This window comes from Neoarius graeffei, chromosome 11, assembly GCF_027579695.1.
Source record: "Neoarius graeffei isolate fNeoGra1 chromosome 11, fNeoGra1.pri, whole genome shotgun sequence".
NCBI classification, from domain to species: domain Eukaryota; kingdom Metazoa; phylum Chordata; class Actinopteri; order Siluriformes; family Ariidae; genus Neoarius; species Neoarius graeffei.
In genome coordinates, this window is record NC_083579.1 from 41,231,111 (window position 1) to 41,249,091 (window position 17,981).

Sequence of the window (17,981 nt, forward strand, 5' to 3'; positions counted from 1 at the left end):
GCCGTCCTTCTGTGCTCCACCCACCTACATGGACTGCTACAGTAATATTGGATCATTTTCCTCAATAAATAAATAAATGACCAAGTATAATATTTTTGTCTCATTTGTTTAACTGGGTTCTCTTTATCTACTTTCAGGACTTGTGTGAAAATCTGATGATGTTTTAGGTCATATTTATGCAGAAATATAGAAAATTCTAAAGGGTTCACAAACTTTCAAGCACCACTGTAAATCATGAAATAATAAAGAATAAACAAATTTTTGGTTCAATATTATTTAATGTCTACATATTCTTTTATTTCAAAGACAAGTATATAAATGTTATTTCTTTACAGTAGTGATACGCTAGACATTAAAATGCCATGGCTCTTAAAAGAAAATGCAGTATAAGGAGTATAATCCAGCATGAAAAGTACTTAACTTTTAATAAGACAAGACTTGTGAAAAAAATCAGAGCGATTTTGCAGTTGTTGGTTAAAATAATTTGCCTCATAGGTAACAGTATGACATTGATTCCAACAATGCACTTACAAAAAATGAGTGACCATCTAAAAAGTTAGCCATCTGGTGATAACCAACTGAACAAACCATTTAAAGTTAATAAGTACATGATGCATTCCTTATGCAACAACTTAAAAGCACATTCTCTGCCCCTCTCTTAAAACTAAAAATCTTCCACATTCCACAGACTGTAATGTTAACAGTTGGATTTTATTCTGTGTCCTCAAAGAGCCCATCTCTTCATAAACACAGAATGCAAAGTCAGATGAAGAAAATCATTTGACGAATACAATATTTAGCCATGTAAAAAGGGCACTGCGGTAGTGAGGGATCACAATCATGCTTTGGAGCTCCTAACTATGCTGGGTGTGACTCGATACCAATGTGCAATGAGCATCTGGTGTGATGTAACACTGGAGGGAATTATGACACACACACACAGACAGACACACACACAAAAGAACAACTGTGTAACAAGCACAGACGTGCATTCAAAAAAGATGAGAACCAGTTAATATTTCGTAATTATCATATTAAATATGACTAACATATCGCACTGATTTCTCATGAGACACTGAAGCAAAAGTGGCACAGTGAAAAGGTTTGCAGTAGCCTAGTAGCTTGCTTTTTCTAAACCCTAGATGAAAGAAGTTAATATATTTTTATTTTTTATATTAAAAAAAATTAGGTGATTAGGTTTGTTTTCCAGCACAACATGTCACCTGGACCAACAAGCATGAGCTGAAGTTTCAGCGCACACCATAACTAGCAACTGATTATTAGCATTAGAATTATTCAGAATTTATTGCTGTGAAAATACATCACACATATTCTTTATGCTAATTCTTTCAAAATGTAAACTTACAGATGACCCTTTAATACAAAATTGGAACACTGGCCCTTATTCATCAAAGTTATGTACAGTCAGATATGACTGTAAATTAAGTGCACGTAAATTAAACTGCCAGTTTCCTCATTGATCAGTTTCATCTTTGTTGGATGTGTGTGATCAAACTCCGAGTGCTTATAAACCTGAGCAAAATATTAAATAATCAATATCGGTATCACCAAAGTATAGTAAGGAGACTAACAGCCTGTGAGTGATAATAAAATAAATGATCATGAAGCTCTGAGCAGCAGAGTGCTGGTCAGATGAGACACCTGGAAATCACATTTTTTGAGGTTATTGCAAAATTTCACAAAAAACTAAAACATGCGAGTTATTTAATTTGAAACCCCTCAAATTAAATAACTTCCCAGTCACAGAATGACCTGGTGTTTTTTTTTTAAAAAAAGATATTACAGCAATAAAACATACATCACAATGACCAAATTTCAGAGGGAACTAAATTTCACCGATTTTATGAAATCGAAAGGCCGTCTAGCTTTAATTGAAGACTGCTGAATGTTTACCTTTCATTGGTTTCCTGTTACAACAGCATAAATTATGACAAGTTTCATGTAAATTAGATGTATATAATAAACTGGGGTCTCATATGGATATGATGTAAATAAGGATGAGCAGATGGGGGCTGAAGCTGACTTATCAGTTATGCTCAAATCACCACCTGAACTGATACTGGGCAAAGGTTTCATGAATCGGATGCAGATTTGTTCAGACGTCAATCTGCACTCATTTCTATGCAACTTTGATGCATAAGGGCTCGTGTCACTATCAGCAAACAAACTGCAAAATTATATTGACAATAATATTGGTTTGCCATTAGGATTCAAATGATATTCCATGTGTTCGCTTGACTGTGTAGTTCTGCAGTTACAAATGTGGTTCTATGCCACACGAGCTACCAATACATTCCTTTAACACTTGTATACCTGCACAATACAAGCTAATGATGAAAAGACTCATAAATGATGACAACGTCAGTTTAAATACACTATATGGCCAAAAATATGTGGACACCTGGCTATTAAATATTCCATTCTAAAATCATGGGCGTTAACAAGTAGAATTCTGAGAGGACTTTTTGCTAGATTTTAGACCACAGATGTGGGGATTTGTACCCGTTCAGCCACAGGAGGTTGGGCACTGATGTCGAGAAGGCCTGGCATGAAGTCGATGTTCCAGATTATTCCAAATTTGTTCAACAGCGTTGAGGTCTGGGTTCTGTGCAGGCTACTTAAGTTTTTCCACACCATATCTGTATGGACTTCAATTTGTGCACATGGGTATTGTTATGCTAGAACATATTTCGGCCTCTTAGTTGCAGTCAAAGGAAACCTTAATGCTACAGCTTACAAAGACAGCCTGTACAATTGTGTGTTTCCAACAGTTTGGGGAAGAACCTCATATAGGGGTGATGGGCAGGTGTCCACATACTTTTGGCCATATAGCGTGTGCATGTTGTGTATGTAAATATTTTATCCCAGGTTCACAGCTGTTTTGTTTGCTGCATGATTTACTTTGGCTGCACCTTTGACACTGGCAATATTTAATGTGAAAGTCTGTTGCTGAACACTACGTTAAATGTACGTGTAGCATGTGCACTGTCAAAGCAGACTGCTCTCTACCGGAGTCAGACTACTTTTGTGAAGTGGTCTGGGGTAGTCATGTTAAGAATAACTATGCACTTTTTCATAATTCTGAAAGCAAAATGAAACTAACTAGCAAGAGAAAATATTTACTGTTATCCACATTAGCATTTGGTTGAATCATCCTACTGAGGCTGTGATGTGAGTTGTTGGTTCAGGTTTATATATGCAAAAACACAGCTATTCTGTGGTCCCTTTGGGGTCTTAGTCATTCTGGTGGTTGTACAAGATGTCTGCAGTGGGGTTCTTCCTGTGGCCGGGGGGCACCAGGTGGGGCGGTAACTCTGAGGGCAGTTCGTAGCCCTCCAGTTTGACCTTTATGAGGTGTTGAGCCAGGGCAAACTCCTCATCGTCCAGCATGCCATCCCTGTCACAGTCGGCCAGCTTCCAGATCTTTCCGAGCACAGTGTTGGGTAGGCGCGAGTTCATCATCTCCTTCTTGGCATTGACACCAGTCACCTTGCCGTTGATGGGCATCAGTGTGTAGAAGATCTCATCGTACCGTGGCTTGTCACGACTCACAATCCAGTCTTCAGTATCCGCTCCAGCACTAATGCCCTCACCATAGCCGTGGCCGAATGGTCCATCCTCAGAGCCTTCGAAAGCCCCACCCGTCACAATCTGAACTGGCTGTCTGCCTTCCTCCTCCCGGATCATGTTCATCAGCTGTGCAATCTTGCTGCTCAGCATCTTGTCCACTGATTCAATCAGCTTAATTTTCAGAGAGGGGAACTTGCTGAAGTCGTAGTGCGCAAGCTGTTCCTGCACAGACACATGACGACAAAGTTAACAAATTAGTATTTACTTTATTAATATTTACTTAAACATTTATTGATGTGGGTGAAATATTCACATTTTTTTTCCTAATTCACTGCCTGTATATAATGTTCTGTGGACTTTTCCTATGGTACTGAATCAAAATTAAAGCATGTTGGAGAGACAAAAGAGGGGAAAAAAATGAACAAGCATTGATGCTATTTTTTTAGCCATATCTGGGATTGTAAACATGCTAATCGATGCTGGCCCTTAAAGGTGCAGTCATCAATTCTAATCCAGTACACTTTTGGGCAAATTGAGCAAATACATCTTCACAATCCACCAGCTGTCCATTCTGTGTGCACACTGAAATAAAAATCTGGTGTTCACACACAGCTCTAGAGCTTTAAATAGGAAACAAAGTGGCTTGGATCGAGCCACACATTATTCCAGCCAATCACTAATGGGGGTGGGATGTTTGTGCTCGTGCACAAGACAAGGGGAAAGCGGTGGTGGGAACAAGAGGGACGCGATCCATGTCCCATACCAACTGGTGGCAGTAATGCACCGATTCATTCTTTGCCAAATGCCAATAAACCTCAAAAGAAGAAGAAGAAAAAAAAGAGCACCACTGGCCAGGGGAAGCAGAATCATTAGCAGTGGGTGTGTGAGAAACAAATCGTAGTCGGCCAGCTCTCCTGTCCATCCTGCTTTCCAGAGGCTGCTCCCTGGACAATAACTAGACTATATCCGACACCAGCACTCTACATTTTTTTCCTTTTACGATTGCCCTGTTTTAGTAAAGCCTCGGTCACAACCGGCCGTACGTGCTCCTACGGCCGGTCTACGTGCAAAAAACGCAAAGAAACACACGGAGTGACATGCTGATTTTCGAGCCGTAGACTGGCCGCAGACCGGCCGCAGAGGTTCTTTGTCATGTCAAACAAACTCTACGGGCGCTTACGTTTTTTTCAGGTTGCAAGACAAACTTGCGGCCTCGTGTGTCTTCCGTACGGCCGACATGCGTCTTTCATACGATTTGCTGGTGTCAGGTTTGGGCAAAATGTCAATTTTTTTCATACGTCGCACTTGCGGACTCCGTATGTGTGTCGTGCGCCCCACACATGTAATTAGTGCGGCCAACGCACGTTCAGATATTTCGTATGTCATCCATGCGTGTCAAGTAAGTCAGCCATGCATTGGCCGTACGGTGAGAGGGCGTCAATCGCACGAAAACTCGGGTATATATGTCAGCCTCTAGCTGTGTGGGGATCTTATTTTTATTTTTGCTGTGATGGTTTGCTGTGGTTTATTTGGGTTGCTGTGATTTTGGTGTGTTCACATAATTGGTTGATTGCTGTGACTTTACTGTGTGCTGCTAATTGACTGCTACCTACACTGATCTTGTATTTGCAGCTCTCTAATTGCTTAGATGGATCAGCTGTTTGGACAATTATTACCTGACCTATTGAAGCACTTGAAAGACGAAGGGGTGGGGTATAAAAAGGGGACCCTTTCAGTATTAAGGAGGAGTTCAACAGGGCGTGAAATCGTTAAGAGGTGCCTGTGGATGGTGTGAGGCCGGTAACGGCCCCCGCCCCACCGGGGATACGGACTTCTCGGAGTCGGGTTGTTTGGGAATGCAGCCCAAAGAGGGGACGTGGATTTCTCGGAGTTGGGTTGTTTGGGAATGCAACCCAAAGAGGGGATCGGATGCCGCAGCAGATGCGTAGTTACCAGTGGAAGATCAGCGGGCAGATTGAAGGAAGGAACAGACGAACGAACGAATGAAGGAAGGAAGGAATGAACAAACGAACGAACATACAAACAGTTTTTCTCTGCCTGCGCTGTGCTGTTTCCCTGATTTGCTGCCTTCTTTTGAGGTGCGTCGGCTGCGGACTTAGGAAATCGTGACCTAGCCAACGGGAATCTGGAGTCAACTGTTAATTCAACGCTCGCTAACGACAGGGTAAAGGGACGTAAGACTTCTCCTTCCCTGCTGTTTTTGCCTTGTTGTTGTGTACGTCGGCATTGTTTGATGCTTTCTCTTTTATTGCCCAAGGTGTGCGCTGACTCCGGGCGAGCCATAGACGTTTTTGGGAATCCCCCGCTGCTACCTGGACGCTGGAGCTGTGACATCACACACGGGGCTTCCCCGCGCATTAGGCTTCATTTCAGCGCTTGCTGAGACGGGACAATTTTATTTTTCTTTTATTTTTTTCTTTCTTTGTAGCTTGGTGCTATTTTTAAAGGATAATTTAGTTATCTATTTACTAAATAAAGCATGCGTTATTTTTTAAGCTTCTGTTTTTGTGATCCTTCTGTGTCCTGGGCATTTGCTGTTAATTAAAGGGTTAAAAAGTGCCTTACGGCCGACATATAAAGCTGCAGGGGTGCCTACGGCCATTTGTACACGTAGGCTTTGATTGAGAGAAAACCCAATTTCATTTAATTTCATTTCATTGTATTGCATCGCTTCAATTCAATATGCCAAAGGGAAGAGGAGGATAGAAAAGGTGTCGGAGACGGAGGAGAGGGAGACGGAGGAGACGGCGGCAGAGAGGGAGGAGAGAGAGACGGCGGCAGAGAGGGAGGAGAGAGAGAGGACAAGGAGCAGTGAGGAGGAGGATGAAGACCACGACAGTGGCCAGCAGGCCAGGAGTTTGAGACGAAGTCTTTGCGGAGGGATTGCCATTTTCACAGTGAGAAACCAAAGTATGCCGAAATATATATAACCCTCTCCAATCGCCGCAGTGCGACAAACGAACGCCGCTGGTACGCATAACGTACAGATCGTGCGCAGTTCTTGCAACCTTCATACGAAGCCTGCATGGAACGCACGGTCAGTACGATTAGTGCACGTTTGAAGGTGCGTTGGCTGTACGAATGAAGCGACAGCCGTACGTCTGAGCAGCCTCAGATTTCGTGCGTGGTACGCACGTTCGATTTCGGGGTTGTATGTTGGGTGCGCGGTGATCTTACTCCTTCATGGTCACCACAACTACGTTCTCCACGAACAAAAAAAAAAAAAAAAACGCAGCGATTTGGGAAACGCCAAAAATCGCACGGCCAAAAAATCGTACATCCGGTTGTGACCGAGGCTTAATTATTGTATTAATTATTGTACAGCATTTGCAAATGTGCACTTTATGTAACCCTGTGCATGTCTGTGTACTCTAATTTGGTTCTGTGTTTTACGTAGCACCATGGTCCTGGAGGAATGCTGTTTCGTTTCACTGTGTACCGTACCAGCTACACGTTTGAAATGACAATCAAGCCACTTGACTTGATCAGGGTATTTATTCACACAACGTTTGCGAAGGGTTTTATAGCCTAAAAGCACAAGTTTGCTAACTCATGTGTTATTTGGATTGATGCATAATTTGAATTGCTGTGCTATGTAATGTTATTTTCCTTGTTAGCTTAGCTACAAATCTCCAGTCCTCTCTTCAGTCACTGTCACTTTGTAAAAACAATCTTAGTAACTCTTAGTTTTTACTTCCATGTGGTTTGGATGATGTGTTTTTGTGCTTGCATATCATTTGTTTGATGACTTTTGTATTATCATGTTTGTTGCTAGGCCAGTTGTTAGTGTTGTTGCCTTGGCAATGCGCCTTCATGAATTTTTTTTTTGGGGGGAGGGGCTTCTGAAGGCGCATTGAAGGGGGTGTGTATTTGTTTGACTGTTGAGTTCAAATATCAATAATCTTTCACCAGAATCAGTGACTCTCCCTTTAAATGTAGAGTCCAGTCTGGATCTTGGGAGTGCAGCAAATCCAAATTTTCGGACGAAATATTCACACCAAATCATACAGGTCATTACATGCATGTTCTTATTAGTCTTTACACACCAAAAATGAAATTTGGTACGAATAAAGAAAATAATAAAAATACATTCGGATCCATTTTGTTTGTTGCGAAATTTCACAAGTGAAAACTGATTACCTAACTAATCAAACGAGGGTTTCACTGGGTTCCACTGATGTCACGCAATGAAAAGATAAGCTGGCAAACTTGCTGTGCTCCACACAAAATCTCACATTTGATTTTTAACAAGCTCTGATATTTGGCAGTGGATCAATTTAGACTGAGAACAGGAAAAGAATGGATTTTTTTTTCTAAACCATGGTTTCAAAGCAACGCAGCGTAACCCAAAAATACATGCTGAAGCATGCACTGTCCTTGCGCCTGGGGCCGTACACAGTGGTGTGCACATTCCTGTCCATGCACTCCCGTGTGCAGGTCATAGCCAGTGCACTGAAGCACACATGCAGCAATCCAGGTATCGGCACAAAACAAGAATCAGGATTGAGGAATGATAATACAGCTATAGCATATCTCATAAACGCAGGAGGCATTCAAGAAAAAGATACTGTGATTTAATGGGGAGTAATGGGGGGAGGAGGCACTGCGCCCCAGTAAAGCTTTATGTCTAGCAACACCAAAACATTCTCTTTCTTGAGAGCATGTCTGTAATTATTATGTCCTCTATAATTATTATATCCTGCTAGGCGACTCCATCCGTAGCCGGGTTTCCATTGCAGTTTTTTTTGCGAAATGTAAGCGATTTATTTTAAAAATCTTGACAAAACACAATTGAGAATGGTTTGTGTTTCCACTGAGTGATGTTATGCGATTAAAGTTGGGTTTTATCCTCTCGCGATAGCGCTCACAGAACGCTCTTTTTTTTTTCAGAAAGATAGTCTTTCCATTTGCTCTTCAAAAAATGTTTCCATTACAATTTTGCAACGTTATCATATCGTCTGAAAAACCACCTCATGTGAGCATAAAACTTTGTGATTTTTTTGAAAGTGTTTTTGTTTCCATACTTTCCCAAATTGACCTTTCCATCCTTGTTTTTTAGTTCACAGTTTCAAATGTGCATTAAGGAGTTAACGGAAACACAGCTATTCACTTAGGACACTACTGACCATTGTAGCAAGGAAAACAGTGCGAAGCGAGGCAAAATCTCATCTCATCTCATCTCATTATCTCTAGCCGCTTTATCCTGTTCTACAGGGCAAGCTGGAGCCTATCCCAGCTGACTACGGGCGAAAGGTGGGGTACACTCTGGACAAGTCGCCAGGTCATCACAGGGCTGACACATAGACACAGACAACCATTCACACTCACATTCACACCTACGGTCAATTTAGAGTCACCAGTTAGCCTAACCTGCATGTCTTTGGACTGTGGGGGAAACCGGAGCACCCGGAGGAAACCCACGCGGACACGGGGAGAACATGCAAACTCCACACAGAAAGGCCCTCGCCGGCCACGGGGCTCGAACCCGGACCTTCTTGCTGTGAGGCGACAGCGCTAACCACTACACTACCATGCCGCCCGGTGTACATACTGTGTGCAAAAATTTCACATCGCAATTTCGTGTCATATCTGGTGTGTAAAGGCCTTTAAGGGACTATTCTACAGGGTGTTTAAAAAATTAGATATCATTTCACAATCTAATAACTTTGCCAATTCTCGTTCAATTCACCTCAAATTTTAACAGCATGTGTTAAAATTTCTCAGGTCAAAATTATATATTTAATGCTTTTTGTTTTTATCTTTTTAGGTATAGAAACGCCATTCAGTGGAAAAGAAAAGGCGTTTTGTGTGTTAGAGTACGCTCGAACACAGTTGAACAAGACTGTGCAGTGTGCATTTATGAGAGAATTCTCTAAAAATGCACTGACTGCAATGCAGATTTGGACACGGCGCAAAACATTTCAAAGAGGAAGGCTGTCTGTGTGTATGTGTGCCGTGCTTTAGGCGGCGCGCATATTGAACATTTGTGAAATCGTTCATGGAATCCACATACCTTTTGAATTTCTCATTCAAATTTTGAGGAATAAATCTTATATTGCTCAACATTATGCCTGTTCAGTTTCATTTGCCTAGACTGTGTAGTTTCTGGGATATTTACATCTCAAATAATATCACATTTTTTTAAACACCCTGTATATTCTATCCTTCATCAAAAAATTCCCATGCAGGGATTGGCCAAGGATGGCTCACATGACATAAAATAGTTTCACTACTGATTAAGCAGTGTAGCTTGTGACATCAAAATTAAAGAAAATGGATATGGTGTGAGTCAGTCATGGTATATCCTGGATATACCATGAACTGACGTCACAATTTCAAGCTATACGGCTGACTCGAGTCACAGCTGTGGCTCTGCGAGCATTTCTATGTGTGCAGATCTACGCATCATGATCATATTGCACATGCGCAGGTGGAAGGTCGCTCTGATGTAAACAACAAACACGGCTGACTCCAGTGAGTTTATGCCGAGATTCAATCTCCTAGAGGATGAGGATGTGAAGGGTTTTATAGAAAATCAACTGATAGTGAGAATACCAAAAAAAAACCCTCACACAAGAGTGCTCCGAGAGCACAATATCCCCCGCTGGCAGCGATGCCAACTCTGGTAAAATGCAACTGAATTGAATGAAATTGCAAAATATGTATTACTGACATATAACAAAGAATCCTGTCAAGTTTGGTGAAATTCCTCCAAAAATTGTGAGAGGAGTTGATTTCAGAAGAACGTACAGCCTCATAAAATTGTCAAAGTACAAGTTATTTAATCAAGGGTCAAAACTCTGGGAAAATTTTCACAAACGAAATTAAATCGCAATATGCGTGTTACCGTCACAACAAGCCTTTTGCCAAGCTTTGGGAAATTCGTCCAAAAATTCAGAGAGGAGTTGATGTCAGAAGGCAAGCACACCTTCATGAAATTGTGAAAGTATAAGCTTGTTAATAAAAGGGCCACAACTCTGGTAAAATGCAGCCAAACTGAACAAAATTACAAAATACGTATTCCCAACATATAACAATGCCTTTTATCAAGTTTGGTGAAATTCCTCCAAAAATTGTGAGAGGAGTTGATTTCAGAAGGAAAACACACTCATGAAATTGTCAAATTATAATTTTGTTAATCAAGGGCTGTAACTCTGGTAAAATGTGACCCAATTGAACGAAATTACAATATGCGCATTACTGACATACAACAAAGAATCCTGCCAAGTTTCGTGAAATTCCTCCAAAAATTGTGAGATGAATTGATTTCAAAATGTGAGCACCCTTCCCGGGATGGACGGACGGACAAACGGAAATTGGCACAACATAATCCTCATTCGGACCTATCGACCAGCGGGGGATAAAAAAAAAAACCACACACACACACAAATAAAGTGTGGAATTTTGTGCTTATGTACAGTTTGGAACCTTGGAGAGTCTTTTTCAATTTGGATATTTTGACACTCACATAGTGGAGAGGAACAATGACTGAGTTAGACCTCTAATTTTTTTTTTTCAAATTTATTTCTAATTCTTAGTTTGAATTTTTTTGATGAGGGATATAAATCTAATATACCATGCACTGAGAGGCACCAATAATTATGGATACTCTTCGGTGACTGGCACCCCTCACAAAATAGTACTATGCCAGTCACCTCAGAGAATCCATAATTTCAACCGGAGCATGTCAGTGCACGGTATATTTGATTACTGTTTATTAATCAATAGTTGGAATAAATGGCGCCAAGCATTATCATAGCCTGATAAACTGGTATTGATCAATGGTGTTAATGCATTGTTGACCTTCATTCTTGTTCTCCAATATGCTTGTTGTGTGTGTGTGTGTGTGTGTGTGTGTGTGTGTGTGTGTGTGTGTTTCTCTATCTATCTATATTTATCTATATATCCATCCATCCATTATCTGTAACCCAGGGGTGATAGCGTTCCGGCGCCGCGCCGGATTTCCGGCGTACCGTGGCTGGGGAAAAAAAAAAAAATCTAGTTCGCCCATTGTCCTGTGTCATTCTGAGATGCGCAGATAGGCAGTAAAGGGAATTCGGAATTCCCTTTACTGTCTATCTGCGCATCTCAGAATGACACAGGACAATGGGCGAACTAGATTTTTTTTTTTCCCCCAGCCACGGTATGCCGGAAATCCGGCGCGGCGCCGGAACGCTATCACCCCTGGTAACCACTTATTCTGTGCAGGGTCGCAGGCAAGCTGGAGCCTATTCCAGCTGACTACGGGCGAAAGGCGGGGTACACCCTGGACAAGTCGCCAGGTCATCGCAGGGCTGATACATAGACACAGACAACCATTCACACTCACATTCACACCTACGGTCAATTTAGAGTCACCAATTAGCCTAACCTGTATGTCTTTGGACTGTGGGGGAAACCGGAGCACCCGGAGGAAACCCACGCGGACACGGGGCGAACATGCAAACTCCACACAGAAAGGTCCCTGTCGGCCGCTGGGCTCGAACCCAGGACCTTCTTGCTGTGAGGCGACAGTGCTAACCACTACATCACTGTGTCGCCCATATCTACATAATTTTTCCTGGTCAATTGCCTTGTTAGTTCTTTTTCCCAACTGAATGAAAGGTGGGGCGATGACCTCCATCTCCCCCAACTACAGCATAATGGCAGTAGGTTTCTGATAAATGTAGTTTAGCAAAAAAGTGATTCAATAAAAGTTCATGGGTGACTGATTACAGGATTTACCTGCATCTTGGTGACACTGGGGAAATCTCCAGGCGAGATGTGATGTTCTCTCTGCAGCAGTTGATAGATCTCAGGTAAGTGGGTAATCAACTCCTCCTTCTTCTTCTCTTTCCCAAACAGAGAAGGCATCTCCTTTTTCAGATAGCTGATGATATAGGCATGCACCTAGAGGCATAAACATTATTCAGAGTAACTTACTGTTATCCAAAGAACTCTCTCTACTGTGTATAACTGCATCGTATTGTAAAAGAATAATATTAGGATCCGCTGTTTTGTTCTGTGGTATATTTCACAGCACTGTTTTATAGATTGGTAGGCAATTAATGTGGGTGGATCCAGTACTGTTAAAATGAAAGAAACCGTGTTCCCCATCATAACAAGCAATGTCATCATATTTTCAATAGGCTATTAGGCTACTGTTGGATGCTTATTTAGATCTGTGCCCACTTTTCATTTGGATATAATCATATTAGTCCAAACTTTTTACTCTCTTGATTTTGTATTGCCTCAAAACACAGAACTAGACTTTAAAGCATATTTCACCCATAAAAGATTATCATTCCACATTTTATTTTATTTAGTTTCCTTCGGGTTTCGATGAAAAACGTGCCACAGGAGCTCCACTTAAGAAACTAGATAGAACTCGACGCCAACGGTGTCGATGGGGATGCCTCCGCCCGGTAGACTACACGCCTTATTAAGTTGTGATTTGGGGATGGACATTTGATCTCACAGTAATCTTGACCTGGTGAAATTACTTGTATCAGCCTTGGAGATGGTTTTCGGACAGACATTTGACCTCACAGTGACCTTGACCTTAGACCTTTTGATCTCAAAATCTAATCAGTTCATGTTTGTCCCAAAGCGTACAAATGGTGAAAGTTTGGTAAAATTCCTTTCATCAGCCTTGGAGATATTGTGTTCACAAGGTTTTCGGACAGACATTTGACCTCACAGTGACCTTGACCTTAGACCTTTTGATCTCAAAATCTAATCAGTTCATGTTTGTCCCAAAGCGCACAAATGGTGAAAGTTTGGTGAAATTCCTTTCATTAGCCTTTGAGATATCGCGTTCACAAGGTTTCGGGACGGACGCACGCACGCACGGACAGACGGACAACCCTAAACATAATGCCCCCTGCACCTTACGGTGCCGGAGGCATAAATAAAAAAAATCATCATCTTCAAAGGCGTAAACTCCGCACAGGTAATTTCAAATCATCTGAATGGCTACCCAGAAAATCAATTCAGCATCTGTTCAGTAAGTCAGAACGCTGTTGTATCTTTTGTCCACAAGTCAGTAACTATGAATAAAAGGACCTTGGAATAAACAACCAACAACACTGTGACATTATTTCTTTTATCATCAGGAAGCTGTCAGACATGGTAAACTTTGCCTTCTGCAGGCTGACTGTAAAATATAAAATTATCAGCTGCTCCACCTTGAGATTGCAGTGACTATATTTACACATCTCTTTCCTGAAGGATGAGGACTAAAATAAATCTGCACTCGTGCTTTCAACATGTGGCCGGCAGCCAGAAACCAGAGTGGCAGGAGTGGCACAAACTAGAAGAGTGGCAGTGGAGAAGAACGTGGAAGGTGGTGGGAAAAAACAAGAGCTACACATTTTCTAGGCTAGTACACATCATACACAATCTACATACCAGGGGAAAGCATTACACTCAACCCTTTCAGGAGATGGAAAAGGGTGCGTAACTATTTCACACATGCCTTTTTGCATTTTAGGAAGGAAATTAAACAGAACCAGGATTCCTGTTTGTCGGGCAGTTTGGGGGAAGCATTGTGGAAGAGATAAGAGGCGCTCTCGTCGGCAGATCCATAAATGGATTGTTTGAAAGGGTAGAGACTTAAGTGCTGTTCTAAACTCTTTCAAGCAGCATACTGAGAGATCACGTGGCACAGTGGGTGTGTTTACAGTTGACCAAAAACAACAATGTCTGAACTGAGGTCAAATGCAAGACAAAACACCCATGACATAGAGCAGAGAAGGTCAAGATCATCCGTGATCATTCCAAACATTTCCACTGCTATCATTTAAAAATAACGTCAAGTTTTCCTTCCTCACCCAAATGCTCATTCTTGCTCAAAGAAGTTACACAGACTACCAGTGGTATAGAGATTGTATAAAATTATATGGACTATAGCATACCGTACAGATTTGCTGTTCTACAAGTCTGAGAGGTATACAGTGCTTTTACAGCTGATAAAGCAAACTGACCTTGGCAAGTCTGGCTCTTTTGACGAGATCATTGAGCTTGCGCAGGGCAGCGTTGCGTGGCAGGGCCTGGATGTCCCGGAAGAGGTCCTGTGCTTCAGCCTCAAATAGCCGGCGGTTTTCCGTGTTCTGCAGTGGCTTGGCCCAGAAAGAGCCCAAGTATACCCTCACCACCTCCGGGGTGTTCATAACTTTGCCCAGAGACCACATCAAGGCCCCATAGACACGCATCAACTGTTGTGTGTCCACCTGGTCGGCCTTGTTTAGAACCACACGGATCTTGTCGTCCTGGCCACGGAAGGCCTTAATAGCCTCAGAGAACTCGTCAGAGATATCCAGCTTGTGAGCGTCGAAGAGGAGGATGATGCGATCTACACGCTCACCAAACCATCGTAGAACTTCAGAGAAATCATAGCCTACAGAGAAGAGAGGAGCTGTTTTAAAAGAAGCACATTTGCTTGTGTATATAGTTTTTGGTTGGAGGTATATTTACCATGATCTGACGAATGGCACACAAAGCAAATTAAGTCATATGCAGTTGAGTATAGTTTCTGGGCTAAAAGAAATATTATACAGATGTTGCTGTGTAAGGATTCACAATTAAGGTAATATCCTATACCAACAGCCTATAGATAGTTTTCACATGACGTCACAGAGTCGGGGATTCCCTAGTGGCGGCCATCTTGCGGGTCAAGCTTACCGTACGGGTGACTAAGCACACATTGTAACGCGCGAGTACAAAGTCTTCAAAAGAACCCAAGCAGGCTATTTAAAGCTAGCAATGGTGCACACCTGTTGTATTCACGGCTTTCGTAATAGGTCAGATGATGAAGTCAAGCGGAGCTTTTATGGAATTCCCACTGTACAGGAGCACGAAGGCGAGCAAAGAAACTCAGCATACAAAGGAGAACTCTATGGCTTGCGAGAATCAACCGCAAGGATTATCAGCCTTCCAAACACAGCAAAGTCTGCTCCGATCATTTTATAAGTGGTAAGTTGTTTAAATAAACAATCAATTGTGTTTAAGTTTGTTTTTGGAAACCAAAACATCATGTGAACAATCTCTGGAGAATGCCTAACTGGAGCCGCTGAGTGTACGTTTACATTGTAATGTACACTTAATATTGCTCGTTTGTCATGTTTCTATTTGAAACTTGTCACTTCACTCACGCAAGGGTCATTTTTGAAAAACATTTTAGGTCTATTCTGTATGATTTGATTTGTGTTTGGGATACAAACAGCGCGCCTTTTGGCGGATGCCGCCTGAATCGCACAGATCCAATTTTTTTTTTAGGGGGGGCGTTGGAGTGTCTGATTATAATTTCAAAGTAAATTCTGTATTAAAATTACTAAATAAGCAAATCCGTTACAGTCCATGAAACAGGAAGTATAAGGATGAGAAAAAAACAGTTTAAATCGGAAAGCTGCGCACATTTGCGCAGCCCGAGCGGTGTGCAGGACTGCGCAAATGTGCGCAGCTTTCCGATTTAAACTGTTTTTTTCTCATCCTTATACTTCCTGTTTCATGGACTGTAACGGATTTGCTTATTTAGTAATTTTAATACAGAATTTACTTTGAAATTATAATCAGACACTCCAACGCCCCCCCCAAAAAAAAAATCGGATCTGCGCGATTCAGGCGGCATCCGCCAAAAGGCGCGCTGTGAATATATAAAGTTGTATATATCAGACAGCCTGTAAAGTTTGATGAAGTCAGTTTCAGGCTTTGGAGCAGGCTTTGGCAGTTTCAGGCTTTGGCAGCCCTGCCTAGTCACTTGAAAATGCATCTTTGTCCACTTCGTAGGGGTCAATTCCCCCAATCAAGGCCAGTTTGGCTGCATACCGTGGTCGTGAGATGTCGTCTAATGTATCTATATACTTCTGTTTGCTTGATTTTGCCGACATTGATCTTTATTTTAGAAACCTGACTATATAACTTCATAAATTCATCCGAGATAACGTAGCCGGTAGTGGCGATGGTCCGTTTTGTTTGCCCCGCAAGATGGCGGCTGGGGGGCGTTCCCCGGAATGCCGTGACGTCAGTGAAAACTATCTATAGCGATCATCAGCATATATTATAGAGCTTTTCTAAGGTGATAAAGACAGCAGCATAGGCCTATAATGCATGTTTGTTTTTACAGCTGTGAAAGGTGAAGCAAGCTGATCTTGGTGAGTCAGGCTCTTTTAGCACTAGACTCACTGATCTTCAAATTGATCATTTTTCACCCATCTATCCATTCATCCATTATCTGTAGCCGCTTATCCTGTTCGACAGGGTCGCAGGCAAGCTGGAGCCTATCCCAGCTGACTACGGGCGAGAGGCGTGGTACACCCTGGACAAGTCGCCAGGTCATCGCAGGGCTCACAATACATTTTATTTTACTTAATTTTTATTATTTGCAAAAATATTTAGTTCAATACTACTAACCGCTACTGTACGTATGTGTTTTATTAATTACACAGTTATAATTGCTACTCATTTTCACCTCATTGTGCACATTTGAGAAATGCTGCTATTACTTCCTAGTAATACTTCTACCCATGTAACCTTCATATCTGGTTACACATCTGTTTAGGAGGGAGGACACAGTTTCACACAGCTTTCAGGTGTTCTGACATCACATCTTGGTTTCAAATATCCACCATATATAAATGCTGTAATACGCCAAATACTGCTAGTAAAAATTAACTGGCAGCAATTCAGTGCATCTGTTCATAGGCTCAGTTCATAATCAAATCATAATGATGTTAGGACGTAAAAAAAAAATAGAATGGATTACATACTGGTATAGAAATGTTAGGGAATACTGCCAAGAACCTGTGAAGCAGGAGCTTTAGAGTGTGAGAAATATCGAAGCTGGTCTTTGAATAAAAGAATCAGGGGAAACCGGCTCATTATATCTTTAACAATAAATCATGCATTATACTTTCCAGCTAGGAAAGTAATGTAATTGTTGACAAAAAAATTGAAACTTGTTTGAAAGAATTTGTCATGCTACTAAGCACTTAAATCATCAAAAACATCCATCCATTATCTATACCATTTATCTGTTAGGGTTGCAGGAGAACCTGGAGCCAATCTTAGCTGACTTTGGGTGAGAGGCAGGGTACACCCTGGGCAGGTCGCCAGTCTATCACAGGGCTAACACAGAGACAAACAACCTTTCACACTCACATTCACAACTGTGGGCAATTTAGAATAGAAAGTTGACCTAATCCATACGTCTTTGGACTGTGAGAAAAAAACGGAGCACCCAGAGGAAACCCACGCAAATCTTCGGACCTTCTTGCTGTCAAGTCAAGACAAGTTTGTTTGTATAGCGCTTTTAACAATAAACAAACATTGTCGCAAAGCAGCTTTACAGAATTTGAATGACGTAAAACATAAGCTAATTTCATCCCTAATCT

The 17,981-nt window shown here is 41.7% G+C and overlaps 1 protein-coding gene across 1 annotated transcript in view; it reads right to left on the minus strand.

The window, feature by feature from the left end:
- Positions 1 to 304: 304 nt before the first annotated feature.
- ehd4 (EH-domain containing 4) overlaps positions 305 to 17,981 on the minus strand; it is a 40,922-nt gene continuing 23,245 nt past the window's right edge. The window contains exons 4-6 of the mRNA XM_060933927.1: positions 14,577 to 14,989; positions 12,337 to 12,501; positions 305 to 3,813 (exon numbers count right to left, since the gene is read on the minus strand). Coding sequence (XP_060789910.1) covers positions 3,256 to 3,813; positions 12,337 to 12,501; positions 14,577 to 14,989 — 1,136 coding nt within the window. The 3' untranslated portion in view covers positions 305 to 3,255. The remainder of the gene's footprint in view (positions 3,814 to 12,336; positions 12,502 to 14,576; positions 14,990 to 17,981) is intronic.